This window comes from Manacus vitellinus, unplaced genomic scaffold (genome assembly GCF_001715985.3).
Source record: "Manacus vitellinus isolate BGI_N305 unplaced genomic scaffold, ASM171598v3 scaffold_73_pilon, whole genome shotgun sequence".
NCBI lineage: Eukaryota > Metazoa > Chordata > Aves > Passeriformes > Pipridae > Manacus > Manacus vitellinus.
The window spans coordinates 137,795-160,347 of NW_021940773.1; the positions used below are offsets into that span (position 1 = coordinate 137,795).

General features: G+C 45.0%; 1 protein-coding gene across 8 annotated transcripts in view; it reads right to left on the reverse strand.

The window, feature by feature from the left end:
- Positions 1 to 22,553, reverse strand: part of ANKRD17 (ankyrin repeat domain 17) — a 53,940-nt gene that overhangs the window by 21,485 nt on the left and 9,902 nt on the right. For 7 of the 8 annotated variants that reach the window (XM_029964543.1, XM_029964544.1, XM_029964542.1 and 4 more), the window contains exons 2-14: positions 13,404 to 13,557; positions 12,677 to 12,833; positions 11,210 to 11,357; positions 10,777 to 10,924; positions 9,468 to 9,701; positions 8,296 to 8,390; positions 4,935 to 5,172; positions 4,565 to 4,756; positions 4,078 to 4,187; positions 3,174 to 3,261; positions 2,483 to 2,610; positions 1,844 to 1,987; positions 1,187 to 1,289 (exon numbers count right to left, since the gene is read on the reverse strand). In XM_029964543.1, the coding sequence (XP_029820403.1) occupies positions 1,187 to 1,289; positions 1,844 to 1,987; positions 2,483 to 2,610; positions 3,174 to 3,261; positions 4,078 to 4,187; positions 4,565 to 4,756; positions 4,935 to 5,172; positions 8,296 to 8,390; positions 9,468 to 9,701; positions 10,777 to 10,924; positions 11,210 to 11,357; positions 12,677 to 12,833; positions 13,404 to 13,557 (1,939 nt within the window). Of the gene's footprint in view, positions 1 to 1,186; positions 1,290 to 1,843; positions 1,988 to 2,482; positions 2,611 to 3,173; positions 3,262 to 4,077; positions 4,188 to 4,564; positions 4,757 to 4,934; positions 5,173 to 8,295; positions 8,391 to 9,467; positions 9,702 to 10,776; positions 10,925 to 11,209; positions 11,358 to 12,676; positions 12,834 to 13,403; positions 13,558 to 16,120; positions 16,251 to 22,553 lie in introns of all 8 variants that reach the window. The other variant, XM_025896318.2, reaches the window with a different exon arrangement.

The window sequence follows — 22,553 nt, forward strand, 5'->3', positions numbered from 1 at the left end:
ATGCTGTCTCTTTACTTGGTGTTCTGTGTCTGGTGTGCTGTTAGGTCATGAACATATGCTTAGGGATGAACACAGCCCAAGGGATGCAAAAACATCTTGGGGACTGGTCTAGGCCACTGGTTTTGCGACTGACTCGGTACATTTTAGTACTCGGTACATTTATACTTTCTAGGACTAGGAATCCTTTTGCTCCAGGTATCCAGCTTTGCTCAGGTGACAAACAGCGCCAGAACCCAGGATAGTCATTTAGATTTAGCAGGATCTAACAGGGTGTGTTTAGCCACTACATTTTATCCACAGCAGACATGATTTTGCCTGTGTCAAAACTCAGCTCTCTGCCCAAGCAAGGCAAATATTTCAGCCTTCCTGCAAGAACGAGCGATGGACTAATCCAACTGGTCTTTTATGCAGAAGTCCCCAGTAACACAGCTGACATGCTCTGCCATACCAGGTGGAGAAGCAACAATCGGTTAATTTTGAAGGGCGAAAGGCAAATCAAAACCCAGGATCTGAGGCAGTGGAGGTGCCCGGCTTCTTCCAGCCATCCTCGCTGTATCTCCAGAACAATACAAGTGTACACACAGGATTAATTTTAGGACATGCACGCCTGTATTTCCTACTGCTGATCCTTGATAAAAATTGGTTTTGAAAGAGAATTCTTACGTACAGAAAGCGTTAAGTGTCAAAATGGCGACAGCAAAATAGATGCAAATTTAGTCCTGGGAGGACCTGAGCCACATCAGACTAAAGATTTTATAGCACAAGAAATTCCGCCTTCAATCCAATTAGTCAAACCCACTCCGAGACTGCTAGCCTAAGGAAACACAAGTTATCAAATCAACTACAATGTGGAGATTAACATGATTTTTGCAACTTCCATTATCCAATTTCTATAGGCTTCTGGGTGACATTTTGCATTAGTCCAGTATGTCAGACTAATAGAGATTTTAACGTATTTACTTAGGCAGATTTCTTGACGCTTTGTGATTACAGGGTTAGATGACTGATACTTGGTGGATAAGCAAATCCTTACAAAAATAAATAAATAAATAAAAAATTCAAAATTGCAGTTTCCTTGACTGAATCCATAAACACTCTTCATAGGAACTACTCTGCTACAAGTGCAAGTCTCTACCTTCTGCCTCGGAAGGATATGTAGAAAATAAGCTGCAGAACTACGACTGACCTTTATTTCTGATGGGAAGGGTTGTGGCGACATTAGCAGGGGGTTTGTCAGGCTCCTGGGGTGGGACGACCATGGGCAGCGCCTGCACTGGTACTCGAGGAGCCTAAAACGTCGGAGACTAACAGATTACTTTTCTCATACTCTATGCTAGTTATAATGCAACAGAAGGTAAACAAAACCTGTTAGAAAAGCAGACTTCAATGGTCACTAAGAACAGTTCATACGGTTTTTAATATGCTGAGTTCAATAATTAACAACTGGAGATCATCTGATCTCGATACACTTTGCATTTTTAACCTAAAAAATTACTTGCCAAACCACACTCAGCATGGCACAGTGCTATACTGTGGTACAGCAAATACAAGCCACAATGGGTCACAAATTAAATTCTGAAGAGCCTCATTAATGCAGACCTTTACTCTTGCTGTTTTTCCCCCCCCTCAACACTTTTTCTAATAATATCTAGAGACTAATAATAATTATGAAAGCACTATATGATAATGCTCAAAAGCCTTCCCCATTTTCATGACAGCTCAAAGTAATTTTCGGTGTGTTCATGAAATGACATGACTGACTCTTCTCTCATCTTTAAACTCCTGAGTAAGCTGCAAAAAGAACTGCAAAAAAGCCCAGAGCCCACCGGCCCTGAAATCTTACCCTGTTTAGATCATGGGATGGTGGGGTCAGCTGAGTGGCATCGGGTGGAGGAGCAGAAAGCAAGTTGTTTGGGTAATCTAAAAGGTAACAAACCACGCTGGTGTGACCACCTTTGGCTGCCTCGATGAGCATAGTGGATCCATCCTGGAGAGGGGAAGATCACGGAGTTAGAGAAGAGCTCCAGCAAAACAACACCGACATCACCAAAACAACACCACAGCATTTTGGGAGACACAGTGCAGTACCTAGTGCCTGCTGTCTGCCTTAATAAATGTTCACTCCATCTGCAGCAAGTTCACATCTAAACCTAAGGCCTCGATGAACTATTTAAAAAAAAAAATTAGTACTTTTAAAATGTTTCCTTCCTCTTCCACAATTGCAACCTTGCAACTGGAGATCAACCTTTACATTCATGGTGATCAATGGACCTGCACTCCTAACCCCGACTTCTATAAATATATTCATGAGCACAACACCTGCTTGTGGAAACACCGGCTCTTGCATCTTATTTCCATTTAAATCATGACATGCTGCATCAGTTGCAGAGAATACAAAAGGAGAGAATTCGCTTGGGTATCCTTAGTTTTAAGATGGATGATAAATTATCTAAGAGGAGAATGAGGGAGTTGAAGGACAAACCTTCAGTCTGTGTGTGGGATCAGCACCATGAGCCAGCAGTAACTCCACAACTGCCAAGTGACCTCCAGCACAGGCCAGTGACAACACTGTGTGATCATTGTTAGCTGTGGTCCTGTTCACATTTGCTCCTGAAAAAACACAGGGGGAAAAGATCAGGTAAAAAAAAAAGACTTCAACAGTTCCATCAAAACAACTCTACCAAAAGCAACAGAATTTAACTACTCTGCAATCTACACGGGGAAAATTCCATCTTGGTGGCTTGTCCTGCTCCATACAGGGCAGAGACAAGAAAAAACCATCAGAATCAGCTCAAGAGAGAGTAAGAAAGAATTCCAGGCTCTGTATTAAAGCATCAAGCAAGTTACAGTCCAAACCTGGAAACCTACAGGCACCTGAAGCTAAAACTCCTCAAAACAGTGCTCCAAGGCTGCACCGGGGGCATGGAGACCCCAGTAACCTCTAGTACTGATGCTTTTACCAGGAATTAAAGACTGGAATACACTACTTTTATCACTAGTTGCATTTGCACTAATCTCAGCAGAAACAGAGGTGATCATTACATGCCTCATTTGAGAATCAATGACCTACTTAAGACATTTGAAACAAATCCAAGGAAGTTACACTAGTTCTGACATGTTCTTAACTCAGTATTTCTAACATCAGGGGAACCCAAACCTTTCCACGCTCTTACCTTTGCTAATCAAGAACTGAACAGTGCAAACATGACCTGCCCTGGCAGCTTTCATGAGAGGGGTTCTTCCACCTTCCGATTCATGCTCCTAGAGCAGACAAAGAAAAGCTTCAAAATCCAAAGTACTGCATGTGAAAGGAGGCCAGTGAGTCCCGGGGTTTTTTGAATGGAAAGGTCTCAGACATGGAACATCATTTTTTTAGTGTTTCACAAACTCAGACGTAAATGTCCAGCTAACATTTGAACTGAGGGTATCTTGAAGGCAAGTGAGCCATCTACCACCTGTCTCTGCACAGGTGTGAGACTCTTGGACAAGCAGCACTGAGGCACATGGTGGGGATTTCAGTTAAACAGGATGTCTTCTGCCACATTTAACTGCGCTTTCTGGCAACACACTGACGTACAAGCCTACTGAAATGTATAAATCAATTTACCTCCACCATTGTAACTCTGTTACATTACACCAAATAGACCATATCCAAACAGAGCTGTCTATTGCATAAGGAACAGAACAAATTTGCAGGTAAAAGGACTAACCCAGAATCAGCTCAACAATTCGAAGCTGAATACCGTGACAAAAGAACAAAATCCCCTATTTGCCTGTCCAGGCAACCTTGAATGGCTTGGAAATGCTTTAGACATCAGTCATCAGAGTAACTGGGTAGTGCAACTGACCTCAGCACTTTAAGGTAATTAAACAGCCTAAAATACATTAGAGAACCATCACCATTTCTCAGTTAGAAGAAAAGGCTAAAAGATAATTGCTATAACTGTATTCAAATGTATTGCAAACGTGTAAATCTTAAGCAGTGAACACAAAAACAACAACAAAAAAATTAACAAATCATCAGACGTCGATCATTTTATTTCCTAATTCGATTTTTTTACAAAGGTAATGACTTACCAGATCTGCACCTGCCTGAAGTAAGACATCTGCTACATCAGTGTGGCCATTTTCACAGGCATATGTCAGTGCCGTGTCACCTGTTGCTGTCGTGGCGTGCACGTTAGCCCCTGAAAAAGTGGTGGCAAAACCATGTAAGCTTTATGAAGTTCAGTACAGAAAATATGCAAGTCTGCATAATCTTTACAAGATCAGACAGCAAATTAAACTTCCCCCTTCCAATCCAACAGCTATTAAACTGTTAATTTCATCGTACTCCACAGGAATAAAGAAATAAACTGTAAGTCCAGTCCCAAGCAAGTTTACATCAATTCAATCTTCAAAAGCTAAATTAAGAGTTCATCCAGTAAATTATTTAGGGCTTCACAGACCCTTGCAGTCAACTTCAAGAAGCTGCTAATGAAAATGTAATGAATACTGAAAAAGATATTTTTCTCTTAGAGTCAGATTAAGCCTTTACAAAACTGTTAACAAATTGACTCCATACCTGCAGCTAATAAATATTTAACGAGCTCCAAATGTCCCTCTTGAGCAGCCTCCATCAAAGGTGTGGAACACCCAAGTTCTATATCAGCTCCTGCTTTAATGAGGAAATCTGCCACTTCCAAAAACCCTCCGCAGCAAGCCAGAGTTAAGGCGGTTTCTTGCGTCTCCTCTGTCTGAGCATTGATGTTTGCTCCTAAAAACAACAAAACCCCCCAGTTAGAATAAGCAGGATCAGCAGACAAACCATTTCGTAGTTCACGAGGCACCCTGTCACCAAAGCAAACGAAAATCCCATAACTTAGTGCTTTTCCCCCCAGAGCTGTACAGCTGCCTGGGGAATTCCAGCCCCCAGCAGGCCCCCCAGTAGTTACCTTGGCCCAGTAACAGTGCCACCATCTCCTCGTGGCCTTCTCGAGCTGCCTCCATGAGTGGTGTGTAGCCCTCGTCGTTGACCTCCTCCAGGTTGGCCCCCCGCTCGATCAGCAGAGCCGCCAGCTCGACGTGCCCGCCACAGGCTGCCAGAGGCAGCGGGGACTCGAACGAGTCCGCGGGCATGTTCACCTGGGCACCGCTGTCCAGCAGCAACCTCGCCACTTCCACATGGCCGTCCTGGGGAGTCCAGAAACCAAGGTCAACACACTGGCCAACAGAACAACTGCTTTTCTCCACAGCTTTGTCACAGGCTCAACTTCCCTCCGCAGACACAGAAGGCAAGGGGTGAGTAAAACGAGTCCAAAAATGTAATTCAACTTGCTTAACAGTTTTCCTGTTTTCTCTAAGCATTTGGATAAAGGCTAAAGATCTCCTCTTAAACGAGCACCTGAGGAAACCTCGAGCACGTTTTTACTGAATATGGTTCAATTCAAAACTAAAATGCCATGAACCTCATATCAAAACTGCCTGTCGATGGTGCAAGTGACAAGCTGGACAACTTCTTCATATCAGATTCAAGTTCAAGTGTTTGGGATCAACTTACTTGAGGGGGGAGACCCCAAAATAAAGCCCAGAAAGTCGAGAGGGAGCTCACCACTATTTTAGAAGCTGGCCTCCTCCAGAAGAACAACACTGCAATCTTTCTGCTTCCCTCCTTTCTCAGGAAGCAGCCGTGTACACTGACCTGGCCTGCCTCTTGACTCCTGCAAAACTATTTCACTGTTCAATTTAACAGCAGAGTCAGGACCTACTTTCTCCCTCTAAGAGAAAGCCAAACCAAAACTATTTGTCACAGGTTTCTCACACATCCCAGGAGCCACCAGAGCAACAGCCTTCCCTTGGCAGGATCCTGGCAGGGTTTTCCAGGTACCGTGACCACGCTATCAAACTCGTTCTACCAAAAGGTAGCTCCTAAGTTCTTTCTTCCTTCAGAAATATTTGAGCATAGGATCTCAGTCATGTTTTCAGTATGCCATAAATTCAGGAGCTATTTGAAGTGGCTTTTCAGCTCTGTGTTTACACTGGAGGCCTGACAGTGACACATCCAACTGCCATTCCATTCTGCTTCTGTTCAGACAGAAGCAGAGACCAGCCTGGTCGCTGTGCTCCAACAACAGCACAAACCCTCCAAGCTGGTTTTCTCCATGAGGAAATTGCCATCATTCCAACTTGGAGTAACCACAACCTGACACACCAAACAGGGGAGGGCTGCAGAGAATAAACAGCTGCTCCCAGGAACCAAGGTTGTCTCTGAACAAGGTTAAGTACACCTTGATCTCAGATTAAGTCCTAAGAGGCAGCAAATCGCAGCCACTGCCGTCCTTGCCAAGCTGGAAACCACAACTCCAAAAAGCTCTTTTCCAGACAAAATACCAAACTGCATCTGACATTTTTCCGCTTCATTTTCCCAAGTGTTTTATACCTTCTTCTGATATCCAGGGAGCAAAACACGATTTCCTCTTGGAAAAATATCTAGGACATTAACTAGGACATATTCACCTTTTACATGAAATGACAGTACTATTTTAGGGAGAAACTCCAAGACTCCATAAAGAATCTTTCCTCAGGGAATTGCAGAGACGGCGCCTCAGCCATCAGGCTCTGGCAAGACAGCTCAGTGCTCACCCCGACCCAGGAGGAGAACGGCACACAGCAGCACCAAGGTTGGCTTCAAAGCTTCCTATGTGGGCCAAGCAGCCTGGAGGAGAACTGCTGGTGCTTCACCACACAAGGGAATTGGATCCATGCTTTCATAGACCTTGCCATGGGGTGGGGCCGTTCAGCTCTCCTACAACAGCCAGGAAAAGCCTCCCAGCTGCTAAAAGAGCAGAAGAAGTCCCTGAGCGAGCTGCACAAGAGCACCAGGTGGATTTTAGAGACGAAGCTCTGTGGGCATCGGTGCTTTGGCGAGAGGAAACGCAAACCAGACCAACCTGCTTCTGGCTCCCACAAGGCAAGTGCCATTGCCCAACACCTCATTTGCATTAAATCAATATTAGCTGCAGTCTGTAAAAACTCTCTTCCTGAACGCCCTGTAGGACAAGGTTTAAACCCTCCCTCGCTACGCCACAGATAAACAGTTCTGCAACACACAGCCATGTTCAATGCTGTCCTAGAGAAGGAGGTTTTCTTGTGCTATTGGACAGCAGTAACCGTTTCTGCTTAAAAAACATGCGGAGATGGGAGTCCCTGCTCTGCTTGATTTCACACTGCAAGCTCCTTAAATACTGGTGGAGAAAGCTGCCTCCTCTCTGCAGCAGAACTGAAGGTATGAGACTCTCAACTGTCTGCCAGCTCTGAGCAGCAGCGTGGAAATGCCTCCCTAGGAACAGCTTCCTGCAGAAATGAGAGAACAATTTTTTCCTGTTGCTCAGTAATTCTTAATAAAAATTAGGTCTCAATGTTTTCGTGAGTCTTATGGCCTTTTCTTGGTCTGTTGGTGGAGGTAAAAGGGGGGGAAACAGTGGCAAGGAAAGGAAGGCTTGATCCATAGCTGTGCCAAAAAGATGTCCTGATGAGAATAGGACTGACACATCAAACAAGGTAATTTTATCATCACCTGCCAGGCCAGTGCCCAGGATATTTATGTGGCTGCTCTAGTAAGATTTCAGGGTGAGATAAAGGACAGCTGGAGTCCTGTTTATCTACGTGACTTTCTTTCCAACAAGTTTGAGAAGTATAATCGTTTCTGTTAATGATTCCCCCATCCAAAGCCATTACCTTCCCTGAATAGACACAACTGGCTGATTTTAGAACCGCTGCAGTTGTTTCAGGGAAGGGCAGGCTAAACAGGGATTTACTGCCCTCTTCCATGGCCACGGGTTCACAATGTGACACTACACAAGGCTAATGGCATGAAAAACCCAACCCATGAGCAATCTCTTTGGAGAGAAGGAGAAGAAGGAAGTTTAAGAGACGAATTCTCAGTTTAACAGTGAAATTACATATTCAGATGAATACAATTGCCTCAGATGGACAAAGCAGCAACATCAAAGTACTGATTAGTAAGAAGTTAAAAATTTCCCCTTCCACTTCCCAGTTGCTTCCCAAACAGCTTCTGATTGTATGTTTTCAAGGAGCACGTGGCTATATGAACCACATTGAAACATGTTACATGGGTAACCACCTACACTGACAGACAACTCAGCTTACATATTCCTTCCACATCATCTAGGTATGTGAAATGCCTTCAACAGCACATCCTGTTTAGCACATTAGAATTCTTAAAAGTATTTCAACAAATACTGACAAAAGCTCCCACTTGAAGTTCTGTAATTTGTAAATTCCACGGTCTCTTACCATGCAAGCCTCCATGAGAGCAGTGTGCATCTCGTCTGTCTTGTGCTCCTGGTCTGCACCAGCTTCCAGCAGAAACCTCACCATTTCCAGGTGGCCTGTGTGGAGAAAATAGTTCACAGAGAGAAACTGCTTGAGAAAGTGCGTTTCACAACATACAGAAAGCGTCTAAAGCACATAACGAAGGTAATGGATGGCCACACTGTAACACAAAATACCCACTTCCTCTGGAAAGGCGTGTTTGTATCTCTGCAATCGATATGTAGAGGGGTTTAACAGTGTAGTTACTATAAATGTGATCCAATTCACTGCACACACACAGTCTTAACTTTTCACCTCTGCTTTCCAGCCTCACTTCAGGCTTCGGAGGCCAAGAACACTTCCGCAGGGAGGAAGGGTTTTGGGGTCTCACTTCTCTCTTTCGAACACTGGTTGTCTTTGCTCTGATAGCCACCACAGAAAAAATCCCCCCCCCCTTTATGACAGCCTCCAGCAACAGTGAACCAAGAATTTATCAAGGCAGACAAAAAACATGAATGAAATGCTAAGACCCAGCTTCTACACAGGTGCCACACAGGTATCTCTGCTACCAACATCAACTACTCTGTGATGCCATGGGCCACCCTAATGGCTCCAATAAAACATGTCCTAAGTGACTATAACAGCAGTTGCTGAGCTGAGGGAACGTATTTGGTCTCTTAATTAAACATCTTCATCCCTTCACTGGGTGATGCAAGATTGCTGCCTAAGGGAGACAACAAAGGGCCGTTGCCTAAGCATTGACACCTAAAAGGCAAGCTCTTTGATTCTGCATGTTTTTCACGTCCTAAGTCCTATAAAATTAAAAAATTTCTGTATCTCAGCAGAGCTTTCTTTATAATACAGCTACAATACAGAAGGTCTAGCATGCTTATTCTATAGTACTAGTTCCCTGTCTCCTAATTCATTTCACAGAGCATCTTTAAGCATCATAACTCAGACCAAAGGTTTATATCCTGACACTTCAACTCTCCACACGGACCATTTTATACATGGCACACACACGCTGTGGGATGTCACCGCCAGGGTAAAAGCATCACAAAGTGTCTGTTCACAGCCTTCAAATGCACTTGGTCCTAGACAGCGGGGCTGAAGGACCGCTGTTGGAGACGAGCTCTCGGGCCGTGCCCCCGTACCTTTGTAGCAGGCCAGGGTGAGCGCGCTCTCCTTGAACTCGTTGGAATGCGTGTTGATGCCCGCGCCGTTCTCCAGCAGCACCCTGGCCACCTCCACGTGCCCGGCGCTGCCCGCCTCCATCAGCGGCGTGTGGCCGTTCTCGTTGTGGTCCTCGATGCTCGCGCCCGACTCCAGCAGCACCTTCACGACGTCCACGTAGCCCCCGGCACAGGCGTAGGTCAGGGCCGTGTTGCCTAAAGCCGGACAGGAGGAGAGTTGGAAACACAATCTCAGGGTGTTCCTACAGTGGGAACTTCACCTGATGCTCCGTTCTGTTTTTACCTAGATATCTGATGGAACAGGGTTTTCCAAGCTACAGGGAGGGGAAAATAAATAATGGCACCAAGCAGCTCAGTGCTGACAGACTGAGGATCTCCTTGTGCCTCTGCTGATGCACCTCTCTTCGCTTTGCCAGCCCAGCTTCCATCACAAAATCCCATCCTTTTTCCTGTTAATCAGCAGGGACACACTGTGCTCTAAGAATGAAAGCTCAAAACAGGGAGCAGAATGAACTGCTGCTTCTAAATCAAGTTTTAAACACCTCTGAAGGGCTGGCTCCAAAATGCCCATCATCTTCACATCTCCCTAGACAAACCACAGCAACGTCAATCTGAACAGAAACAGTCCAAGAATCTGCCTTTATGAAAGATACCCTGAAAAAAGTTAAAGGTCAAGGTAGTATTGTTACTGAGACTACTTCACTGAAAAAAATACAACAGAAGTAAATAAGGTGTCTTCTGGTACCCCTCTCCTCCTCACTCAGGGCCATCTCTCCCTTCGTCAGTCACTGCTGACTCCACACCAGCTCTCCACTTCCAGGCTGCAGAAACTTAAAACAACTTCCCAATTTGGTCACTTCAATACAAATGCCTACCAAATTCTCACAGGAAGAGGGGGAAGGGGGCCATTTTCTCACGTTTCCTATTTTCCCCTTGGTTTCCCAGACCTGTCATCAAATAATTTTTACGTGTATACACAAACTTACCAAACTGTGCTTAAAACGTGACAACAAATCCTACATACTCAAACACTCGTCAGTTACTAAGTGACCCGATCCACCTTTGTATGCCTGCATCCAATAGTATTTTTTCTGCATCCAAGAACATTTTAGAGTTTCATTAAAAAAAAAAAGAGAAGAATTTAAACAGTAAAACCACAAGGAAGCATTCTGCCTTGCCTGGCTGAGAGCCACTCCTCCCAAATTTCCAGGCCAAGCTCCCCAGCAAGCACAAATCCCAGTTTTCCAGGGGTTCCCAGCACGCTGCTCACCTGTGGATGACTGTGCGTTCACATCAGCACCATGAGCTAGCAGCAGCTTGACAATTTTGACGTGCCCACCGTTGGCAGCGGCCATGAGAGGCGTGATGTCTCCCTTGATTCCCCGGTCCTCCACATTGGCATGCATTGCCAGGAGAACCTGCCAGCACACAGGGATCAACAACACCCGAGGGACAAACCGGAGTGCCTCAAACACCACCCTGAGCCCCCACTTTCCCCACGGTGTTGTGTGAGAAACCCCTACAGAAAGTAAGTACCCAGAACGCATCAGCAACATCCAGTTTATGTGTGAGACTCGTCTGCCAGCAAACTGACATTTCCCGCTCCATTAACACCCCCTTCCAGGTGCCCAAGCCTGGAATAAATTCATTTCACACTTCTTCTTGTACGACACACACGTACTACAAAGAGCCTGGAAACCAACCTGCGCAAGCTCATAATATCCTGCTGAGCAGGCCAGACAAAGGAGGCTTTCCCCTTCTTCCGTGTGCTCATTCACACTCCGGCCCTCAATGAGCAGCTTCCGCACGGCATTTACATCTCCTTCGGAACAAGCCTCGGCCAAGCTGCGGCTAAAGACAGAGAGCATTCAGCAGTGAGAGTGGACTGGGCTTGAAATGCCTGGAATCCAACCTGCCGTGAGGACACAGTCAGCAAAAAAAGGAAACATGAGCTAAAAACCTGCCAACTGCTAATTAAAGAGGTGCCAGTTTTACACTTGAGGTTTCCCAGCTAACTCGGCTGAAAACTGTCATGTCCACATCCACTCCTGTGATTAATTTTTAACAGAAGCTTCCAGGAGAAACACTTCCAGGAGACCCCAGGACCAGAGGACATGGAAATCACCTGTCCATTTTAGGAAAGCTTTATTTGTTCAGCACTGTAACTGGTAATGAAAATAAAACGAATCATCCGCATCACTCTTGTCCTGGAAAAAAATAAGCTACTTCCCCTCTGTGCTGTGCTGAAAACACCAGAATCTTGTAACCAGACACAATTTTAATATATGGAGAATTAGTTCTCAAATACGTCTGTGCACAGCGTGTCGATGTTTATTTTTATTTCTCAGATCCTCTGTCCTGGTAAAAACTTTGGCAACAGCCACTGCTCCCAAGAAAGAAGAGGTTGGGGAGAAGGAGGGATGCACATAGAACAGAAGCAGCCACAGCCCAAAATAATTCTGCTTTTCATGTGTCATGTCCCCTCATCAAGGAATGTTCCTTTGGAGTTACTCGGTGTAGATGGAACAAATGTCCAGCCAGCACAGCAGCACTTGTTCTTCCTACTAACTATGTTTCCACTTTACTTAAGCTTAATGAAAGCCCAGAAGCAAATAAATTTTTTATTTCCCCCCTAAACAACCCAGTAAGACAAAATCCAACTACTAAAGCCAAGGAGTCCAGCATAGGAGTAGCAAATCCCTGTCTGAGCCTCTGTCCAGGGTCCTAAGTGATGCTGATCACCACGAAGCCCCAGTTCCTCAAGACTGTTTTCCTCCCTCAATTAAAAAGGTATTTTTTGAAGTTCCCTAAAAGGTGTTTTTTGATCGTAAAGCTACTCTCATGCTGCCACTGAATGACTCATTCTAGGATCTGCAACTTTTTGGTACAGTTCTAAGGCCCGTACTATTGAAGAGCTTAGAAATGCTTTTATAGCTGGTCACAATAAATTCCCCGGAGCGTGATTCCTGAATTCAAAGTGGCTTTAATTGCTGCTTCACTCTCCACTGCAAGACCTGCCAGTCCAGAAACGTTTAACAGGAGAATCCCAGGGGATAACCTGGCACCCATTCTGCTTGAGTAAGAGTTCCATCCCCCCGTGAGCAGCAGCGACGCGAGCGCGGCGCGGGACCCGCGCGGTTCCCGCCCCGGGGCTGCCTTGGCTGCCTTACTTGTCGGTCTGGCCGGCGTTGGCCGTGCTCTCCGCCCTCATGCGGGTCAGCGCCGCGGCAGCTTCATCCAGCGCACAGCTCACCGACGAGGTCAGCCTGCGCAGCACCTCGGGGTCTGCGAAGGCCTTGCCGTCCGCTGTCGACAGCTTCCCGATTCCTGCCGTTGCAATTCCAGTGCCAGGCAGGGAGAGGGAGAGAACAGACAAGTTCAAATTGAGCCCGTGAGATCCCTCGGCAGAAACATTCCAAGCACAGTCAACTCCAGCTTCCACCACGACAGGATTAACCATTTACAACAGTAGTTTAAAAGCTGCACAAGATTAAAGCCCTCCAATCCACACAAGGCAACACTTTTCAACTAATGACAACTACTTAATAGAAGCAACTACTAAAGCTTTTCATACAGCAACTGTTACAAAATAAACCCTCGCTCAGCAATTTAGGGTTTGATACAAGGGTGCAAGCAGAGGTCAGGTGTTCATTTTGACACAGGCTTTTAGCAATCCCACACTGGAGCAATGTGACGCGAAGCACCTTCGCACGATTGTCCAAACCTGGAAATGCTCTCTGTGAACTCCTTTCCCCTCTCTGACACCCCTGCCGAGCCCCCCCCGTGGTACAGCTGCAGCTGTATCATGCTCCCGTGGATTAGCCTTATGCAAGCGATTCCAGGATGGACTCGGGTAAGGGCTCCGGGGTTAAACCCGTACGGGACACGAGGACTTACCCGCAGCTTCAAGTAAAGCTTCTAATCTTGCCTGGGTTTCGGGATCTACTGTTCTCAGGTCAGCACCATCAGCAGTACTCGACAACAGCAATTTGGAAGCTGTTTCCAACATGGGGTTTTCGAGGTCATCCTGATCCAAGATAAATGATTCCACCTGGAAAGTAACAGATTTGGTTTAAGAATGATATAACTGACCAAAATAGACCTAATTATCCTTTAAGCATTTGCTTTTTAAGTACTTTGTTGGCTTCAGCTATCTCACTTCAAGTCTGATGCCTCCTAAAGCAACATCCAAAGAAAACAACCAAAAGGAGCAGCAGCACTTTCCACATACCATCAGCTCCAACACAACACACACGAGCTTCGCAGACTCTTGCTCAAGAAAACCCTGATTTAAAACTTTGTCTACAGAACATGCAACCCATCATATCTGCCTTTTTCAGAAAACAGACGCTGAGTGGTCCAAGTTCTTCTCAAGATTCCACTTCCCTGTGCCCTCCATTTGTTTTGCTGTGAAAGATGTAGAAATTAAGGAAGAGAAGGGTATATTTAGAGAGGGAAACCCCTAATATCCAGTTGTGCTAGCCTGCCTGTCAGAAGGGGCAAGCAGTTTAGAGAAGACTCTTCTCTAAGCGTTCCACAAACACACTCTAAAGCCTGTGAAGTAGTCATTGTAACATTTATTAAATTATAAAGACCTATCTTAATCACCCCTCTATAAAATCAACAGCTTCCAAAATTCCCTGTTTCAAACCCCAAAGGAATTAAAAAATAAAAGCCAATTCCAATCCAAAATCACAATCAATCCAAACCCCACTCTGCCTGACAGACAAACCACATGTCCCAGCCACCCTACAACTGATTACACTTCAGTACCTCTGCATAAAAGCAGCACTGTCTGTAGTACAGCAGCCATCTATTTCCACACAGAATACTGCTCATCGAGACAGAAATACAATTTATTTTATTTCTTCAGCTTCATGTGTGTCTCTAAAGTTTCAAAGCAGTCCCATGAGCATCACAAGTTGAGATTCCTGCAGATAAATGCCCCAAGAATCCATCTGTGTGGGCAGATGAACCAGAGAAGCGAGCGGTTCATCTCAGGCCTCCCGGAAGGTCTCTCCAGCCTCCCATCCATTCTCTTGTCACAAGGGCAGAGTTCAGACAACTTTGCCTTCTGTCTCCTGCTCAGCACTTCCTAGGATATGTTCAGCTTCAACCTTTTTCATTAAAGAAGGCAGGCTGAGAACTACTTCCCAAATTTCTTTTTTATCTCTTCAACAGCATCACTGAGAAACAAAACCTCTGGTCAGCTCTTGGCAATACACAAATACTCATCTCAAGGGCACCTCTGAAACCTCCCTCTGCTGCTCTGCAGCCTCTCTGCCCTCCTCCTCCTCCAAACCTGGGAACATGGAGCTGAAGGGGAGGACTTCCAGCTTCAGATTCAAGTGGCTCTGATGCCAACAGTGGGACAGTCCTGCAGCATTCCTTGTTGCTCCTCAGCACTACTTTTTCCAAGTGATACCCACACAGGCTGCTCTTTCCAGTTTGGCAAACTGATGAGGGCAATTCCTCGTTTCCTGCCCGGTCCTAAGAACTTTCCATTGCTGCCTAACCAGGGTCCTTTGCCCATCACTGCTCCCTGCACCTACACCACCAATTTGAGGCCAGTTTTGGTTCATCTGAGGACTTGCCATTTGTCTCCTTCCAGAGGACAGGCTGCTGCAGCAAGGGAGAGGAACCGCTGTGCTGCTCGGGAGCCAAGTGACAGATTTTCACCACTGGAAAGGCGAATCCGGAGCCGTCGGAAGGATTCTTGGCTCACCCAACTCATGCAAAATCCCAACTGCTCAGACTAACTGAAAAAAACCTCCTCCCAGGGAGATAGTGAACAGCTGGTCGTGGTTCTTCCTAACACTATGAAATATTTGCTAAGAACGAAGTCAAAATAGGAAAATGTCTCTCCCCCACTCACATCCTCTCCCCAAAATTAGGTCTTTTATGCAGTTTAAGTTTCGAACGGAAAAATCTTCCAGTCCTCCTTCCAGCTAAGAATATGAGCGTGGTGTGATCAAAAATAAACAACCCAAGGAGAACGGGGAGAAGCAGCAATCCACCCACAAACAACACAGCACCAAGACACCCACGAGGGACCAGGAGAAAACTTCCTTCCAGGAAAGTTTTGAGAATGTTTGTATTATGTGCTGCCATTTAAACCATTTCAGAACAACATCAAGCCATTCATTTACTGAAAAAAAACATTTTAGACTATTTTATAGTATTAAATATAGATTAAAAATCTTTCCTTTTCCAAGGTAGAAGAGATCCTCCTTCAACCTGCAGCTTGCAGACTTCTCACCCAGTGGTCCAGTTACACTCCCCTGTAGTCTCAAAGTTGCCATTTAGATTCAGAGTTTTCTTACAGTTACAGTTTTGCCTTTTCACCTTTTCAACATGACACCAAATACCATACAGGGGATAGAGATAAAAGACACAGTGTCTAACAGAAGGGGAAAACAACTGTGTTTTGGTAGAAAACTCCTCTTTGGTTTCTCAGAAAATCCTGCCTTCTCCACAGAAGCTACAGACTGAAGACAAAGCATTTCCATGTACCAAGCCAAGTAAACAGACATTTCCTTTAAAGGGCTTCAGATGTATTTTATTTCCCCTAACAAAAAAAAAAAAAAGTGTAGAATAGCACACAAATGCTCCACCTCACATATCACAATGTTTCATCTGCGTTCTCCGTCAGTATTCCTCCGATCCAACAATGCTCTGACATAACCCAATTGTTCAGACAGGCCCCAACACAGAAGTCTTTTACAAGACTTCTCCTCTCTCATCCTGCAAAAAAAAAAAAATCTTGTGTTCTGTACTTGCATAAGTTTACTTGGTTCATAATCACTTCTAGTGTACTTGATGCTTCCACAATCAAACAGAACAAATTTCCCAAGTACCTGAGATGCTCTCAAGCAGGACTCACATCTGTACACCCTGAAGACAGCCCTGTAAGATGTCAGTAATTTTACACTTTGGCTGCCAAACACAAAATACTGAACATGCCTTTTAAGAAATGCCAGTTAGGACACAAAGACAAAGCACACCTGAGCTGCTCTGACATGGCTCTTGCCACCACGCAATGCTCAATCCAACAGAGACAGAACTGAGTTCTTGATGGGAACTCCACCTTCAGCCATCTCTCTCATCAAGCCAGTCAGAAAAAACTGCCATCAGCACAGATCCCACCTTGGACACAAGTCCTTACAGAAGCTTCCACATCATCTCACAGAGATGTGAATTAAGGTCAAACAAGAATCTTCCTTCCATAGTTTCCCTCACAATATAAAACCCAACAAACCCCCGAATAACTACACACACAGAAAAAAACCAACCAAACAACAGAAACAAACCCAAAAATAAAAACACCCATGCATTAAGGGCTTGAAGAAAAGCTTTGAGCTACCTATTGATTCCAAATTTATTACTTATAAGGCTAAACATGGATTAGCATTTTCCCAATTTTACATCACGCCAGGGAGGGAGGAGGGAAGAAACATTTCACCTACAAACAACTCTCTCTTCACATGGGAGATAGAAACCCAGTACCTGACACCAAGCAGCTCCTCTAGGACCACACCATCAACTAAGCTATCCAGCTAGGCACGTCTCCTAAACACCAAAACGGGTATACAATGCCTAAATTAACATAACAAGCTTAAAATGACAGCAACTCTAATCTTATTATCAGGAGAAGAACCTGCCACCATTACCACAGAGCTTTATGATGAGCTGAACCTTATCGATAGGACAGAACAATAAAATCAACTCTTTCAAATGTCCTGTATGACTAATGGCAGAAAACACTTGGTTTCCAGCACCCACCACCCTCACTTCAAATGCCACAAGCCCATTATTTATCCACCTAATAAACACATGGCTCTGCTCATTAATTTACAGAGCATCTCTAGTATCAGGTTATCCTCGATTTACAGTTTTGCTCAATCACAGCTGTGCTGTAAGGACAACCCAGAGCCATTAAGAAAAGGCTGGAAAAAGTCATTTTCTGCTTCTTATCTCAGGTCCCCTGCCTGATTCCAAGTGCCCATTTTGCCAATCCCATTTCCTGCTCCTTCTCCTTCAGGTCATCCTGCAGTCACACAGTATTGCTGTGCTCCTGCTCTCCAGCATTTAGCCAGGAATGAACACAGAGCAATCACTCAAGACCCCACATCACATACAAACTACGTACAGACTCCAAAACCTAAAATAACATGGCTGTAACATGTGCAGAGGAGCAAAGAGTTGCTTAAATGGTACACCTGGGCACACAGTGTCATGACCCAGGCCAAACACTTGCTCAGGAGACCCTGAAAGGCACCTCTGGCCAAACATCCAGTGACATCTCCCTGGATTTTGGCCATGTGTAATAAGAAAAGAGACAATATAATATTTCTCTGTCTGGAAGACACGCTCCAAAGCAGCACTAAGCAGTTCTTGAGGCAGCACCACGGCAGCAGAGCACTGCAGTGAGGTGTCTGGCAGTCAGGCTCACAACAGCTCTCCACAGGCTGGGAAATAGCAACTCGGGTTCATTAACATAACAGGATTTATTTTTTAACCTTCAGTGTTTTTAAGCACTGTGTTTTTAACACAACAACAGCAAATGAAACCCGATTTGGATGAACCACACTAGCCCAGACAAGTATTTTAAAACACAAAAAACCCTACCTTTCATGAATTTTTTTTTTTCCTGCAGGATTTGTCCTTATTCCCAGGGCTGGTCCCTATTTTTCAGGTTTACAATCCAACACAGTTTTTCTCAGATGACTCCCATAACTTCTGCCTTATATTAGGCACTGAATACAAGGTAGAATTTGCTAAATTTTTACCTTGGCACTCAGGCCTTTGGTGTTTTGACACCCACAGGGTGCCAAATGGATCCTATAAGCACCAGTACAAAGCCCTTCCAAAGAACCTTGTGGACAAGAAACAGCCAGTGGCTATTGCCAGGTAGCAAACTGCACCTCCTCAAACAAACCTTACTTGACACTGCTTTTGGATTAGTTCTTCAGGAGGTACTCACTCACTGCCAATCAGCAAGGGCTGCAACAGTCGATTTTTCCCAGCTCCCAAATTTTTGTAGAGCGGCAAAAAGTTTCTGAAGACATGAAATTTAGTAAGGATTTTTGAGGCCATCAGGTGTTGCAAAGCCACCTTCAGACCAAAAGCACCACCAGGTCAGCTAATAAACTTCAGTCCTACTATGCTGACTTTAGTCCCACACTCCAGATTCTACCCTTACTCAGCTAAAAGTGACTCCCTTCGGGTAAGCAGCTTTAATCCTGATTTCCATGAGGAACTCCTCATGCCTGACCCCCAGCCACACTGCTTCCCCTGGCGCTCCAGCAGCTCCTGTCCAAGATAATCTCAGCTTTCACTCCGGAACAGTTTTAGCTCTCACACCTCCAAGACACTGCACCGAAAAAAAAAAAAGTACGTATCTCTCTCTCTCAGCCTTTCATACAACTTTGATGAGCATTTCTTTACAACAACATTTTTTGCTGTTCACTCCAGGAATGCACCCTATGACTGTTTCCCCCAGAAATAGCAACGTTTATACCATTATCCTGCAACTGGAACACACAGGAGGAAATAAAACCCCTTTCCCAGTGCAAGAACAAAGTCCAGCTCTGGCTGGTAACTAAGCTCCTTTTGCACAACACTGGTAGGTATTTTTAATGTCTTATATCTAATAATTTGATGCACATCAAGGGATTCCTGAGGCAAGAATGGATTAAAACAGAGAGATGATATATTTGGAACGTGGCAAACCGGGCCAAGTATTTTTCACCTCAGGATCCAAAACCCAACAGGAAGATGGGCAACCCAAAACCTGCAAACTGTGATGTATAATACACCATACTAAAGCAAGAACTTCATGCCTGCTCTCCCTCACCCTGCTACCTCTAAGCCCCCAGAACATCACCTCTGATGCTTTCAAAATACATGAACCTATCTCAGTCTCAAGACAGCTCAGCAGAAAAAAATACTCTGATTTGAAACATCAACACAGAGAAACCAACTTAACATGTCTTCAAATAAAACAGTGGGGATGTATTTGGGCTTTCCCATACTAAATATTAAGGCCAAGCCTATGGCTCTGCCTTTTCACCTCCATGTTTCCAGGTGAAATTACCACTTAGCTACACAGGTTTCAAGGTGTTTTAAGATGCAGATCTTTACAGCATTATTAATGTATTATAGAAAAAATTCTATCCAAGCTTTACTGAAGCCAAGGCTCTGGCAGTGCCTGCTATTTCTGTGGATCAAACCAGAGCGTCCCCCCCAGCCACTTTAGATGACATAGCTCTGAAGTGAAAGTGATGGTTTCCTGGCTCCTTAAGACACCATTTTCTTTATCTAAAGACCAGCTCCCTGGTCACTGCAAGGGAAAGGAGACAGGGAAGCCAAGTGCAGCAGATGATCCTGCCCACTCTATTTCAGCCTTGCAGATTTGGTGGGTTTTCCTCCAATCTATTTTCCATGAGGAACAAGCTGTGTGGTTCTCACTTGCCCTTCCCCGCTACTACAGCAGCACTGTCGGCACAGACTCCGTCTGACAGCACCATCTCTTCCCTGCACAGTGAGGATCACTCCCATTTATCTGGGATGCACAATCACAGCTGTTGTCTTCCCAACGTGGACTGACCCTCCCCAAACCAAAATGCCTCGTTCAGCAGAAATCTGAAGTCTGGCAGCTGGAACATCTCGACAGTATCTTCTTTCATTTTATTCCTTCAACTATACACTCCATTTCTCTCACTGCTGCCAAAAAAAATACCAAGGGGGAGGGAGGTGAGAGGAGTAACAGTCCTTGCTGCTGAAATGGCATAACAGAGTCCCCAGACTGGCACCAGCCGAGTCTCTGCTGCAGGGACACCTGCATTAGGACTGCAGTGTGCTTCTGATGACGAGACAGGTGCTGAGGTATTCACAGGAAAATTCCCTCTCTCCTCCGCACGCTGCATCCCCAGCAGCACACACAGCAAGGAAAACAGAGGCAGGCAGGCTGAAAGCTGTGGTTGTGAGAAGGCTGTGAAACTACAAGGAATAATATTCTTTTTTTTCCGTCTCGAATCCTAATTCCAAGCACTTGGCACACTTCCACATTAAGCAAATTCGTGCATTAGCTGGTATTCAGCTGCAACCATTCGTGCGAGAAAAATTTCATGCCAGTGTAAAAATAACAACACCTCGTCTCACCATTGTTTCAAGTTCCCTGCCCCAATTTCACATTCATGGAGGGGGGGGGAACATACACGTTTTAGTCTCTGACATGAATAATGAGACATAAAAATCACAATTAAAAAAACCCATTTGAACACGTCCTCATGCTTCTGAAAGCTCAGCTTCAGATAACACTGTTAACTCAAAAATAAAAAGCTGCCACATTTCTGATCCAACCCCCTGAACACAGGTTTGCACCTTCACTCTGCCTCCAAACCCCACAAAAGCTGAACTTTTGAGAGAAACCATCTCTTCTGGAGGGGGCTTGGAAAGAAGTGACCACAAAGCAAAGCTCAGACAGTGTATAAATAACTCCTACACAACTATATATATATATATATTTCAGCCAAGACGTGGTGTTGTACCTCAGAGCCACAGACAAACAGGTAACACCTTTATTAAAGGCTGTTCCCACGCTGGTGCAGAACCAAAATGGAAACTGCTCTCTGCAAAATACCCCTGACAACTGAGGGATGCTAAAGGGACAGCCTGAGCCTGTGCAGGCAGTTTTTGCCACCCTTAGCAAGTCACCTGTCACATCTTCCTCACTGCTGAGTCTCTTTAGCAGAGACAAAGCAAAGGGAGCACAGAACCACGAAGGAGGAGATGGTCCAACGGAGTTTCCCAGAATCACCCCCTCCCTTCGTTGCCAAAATCCTCCAATGTCACACCTGAACAGCAATGGCAGCCCCTCAAGACTCTCTCTCAAGTACCTGAGTTAAGCATCACTTAAGCTACTTACCAAGTTACTTATAGGGCCACTAAACTGGAGTCTCCTCACCACAGGTGTGAAAAGCTTAGGGGGGTTACACTCCCTCTGACCCCCCAGACTGTGCCATGGGCTTGGTAATAAGAGCTACAGAAATGGCATTTTAGAGTTTTCCTCAAGGACAGCTCAAGGACTCTCAACCTTCCCGGATAAACACATCCCAAGGACCCACCACCACAGACTCAGACAGATCCTCACTCGTGACACAGCCAGCTCTGACGGATCCAGTAGTAAGAACTAAGGACTGTAAAGAACACAAGGAGTACAGAACAGTGCTGCTGTATGAAGTTGTTCCAGTTTTGTCACTCAATATGTAAAAATTGGGAAGCATATCAAGCATGACTCTGCTCCTAACAGAAGATTCTGGGCATCCACCCGGAGCACACCTCATTCACAGCAACACCAGCATCTCCAGACGGCGAGTGCACTGCTAAAAAGGGACTGAGGAGTCCTGCTGTGCACTGTTACATCCTATTCCTCACTGCCCTACTTTCAAGGGACTAATTATTCTCTTAAGCCTTGTTTAAGGAAGGTGAGCTCCCAAGAAAGAGAAAATCCTTCTCTAACAGTTGGTCACGTTCCTTTTCCACCGGACTCACCTTTTGCCTTGACTGTATATTCCAAGGCTAGATTTAATTAATTCTCAGTACAAGCACTCCTAAGCCTGCAGTGAAGCACCTTGCTGCACTGACAGATCCACAGTGACTGACTTGGATCCTTGGAGCATCTTCCTGTAAAGTGACAACTAAGCCAAGGGTGAAGACCTAAAAGAAACTCCCCAAAACCCTGCACTGTTAAAAGCACAAATGCATTGTTTCTGTGCTATCTCTACAGGAGCCAAAGTTGAAATACCAATGATAATCTATTATCTTTATGTGCTGGTTTAAAGATAAACCAGCAGGGGAAATGAACTCAACTCAAAAGAGAGATTATAAGTCAGAATAACAATTTAATAAAATAATACAATAAGTACAATTATACAGACAAACAATTGGTTTTAACCCACAAACCCCAAATGTATAACCCAGCACCCTGGGGCATGAACAGAGTGGTGTTCTTTGGGCCCCCTGAGTCCAAAGTGAAAAGGTGAG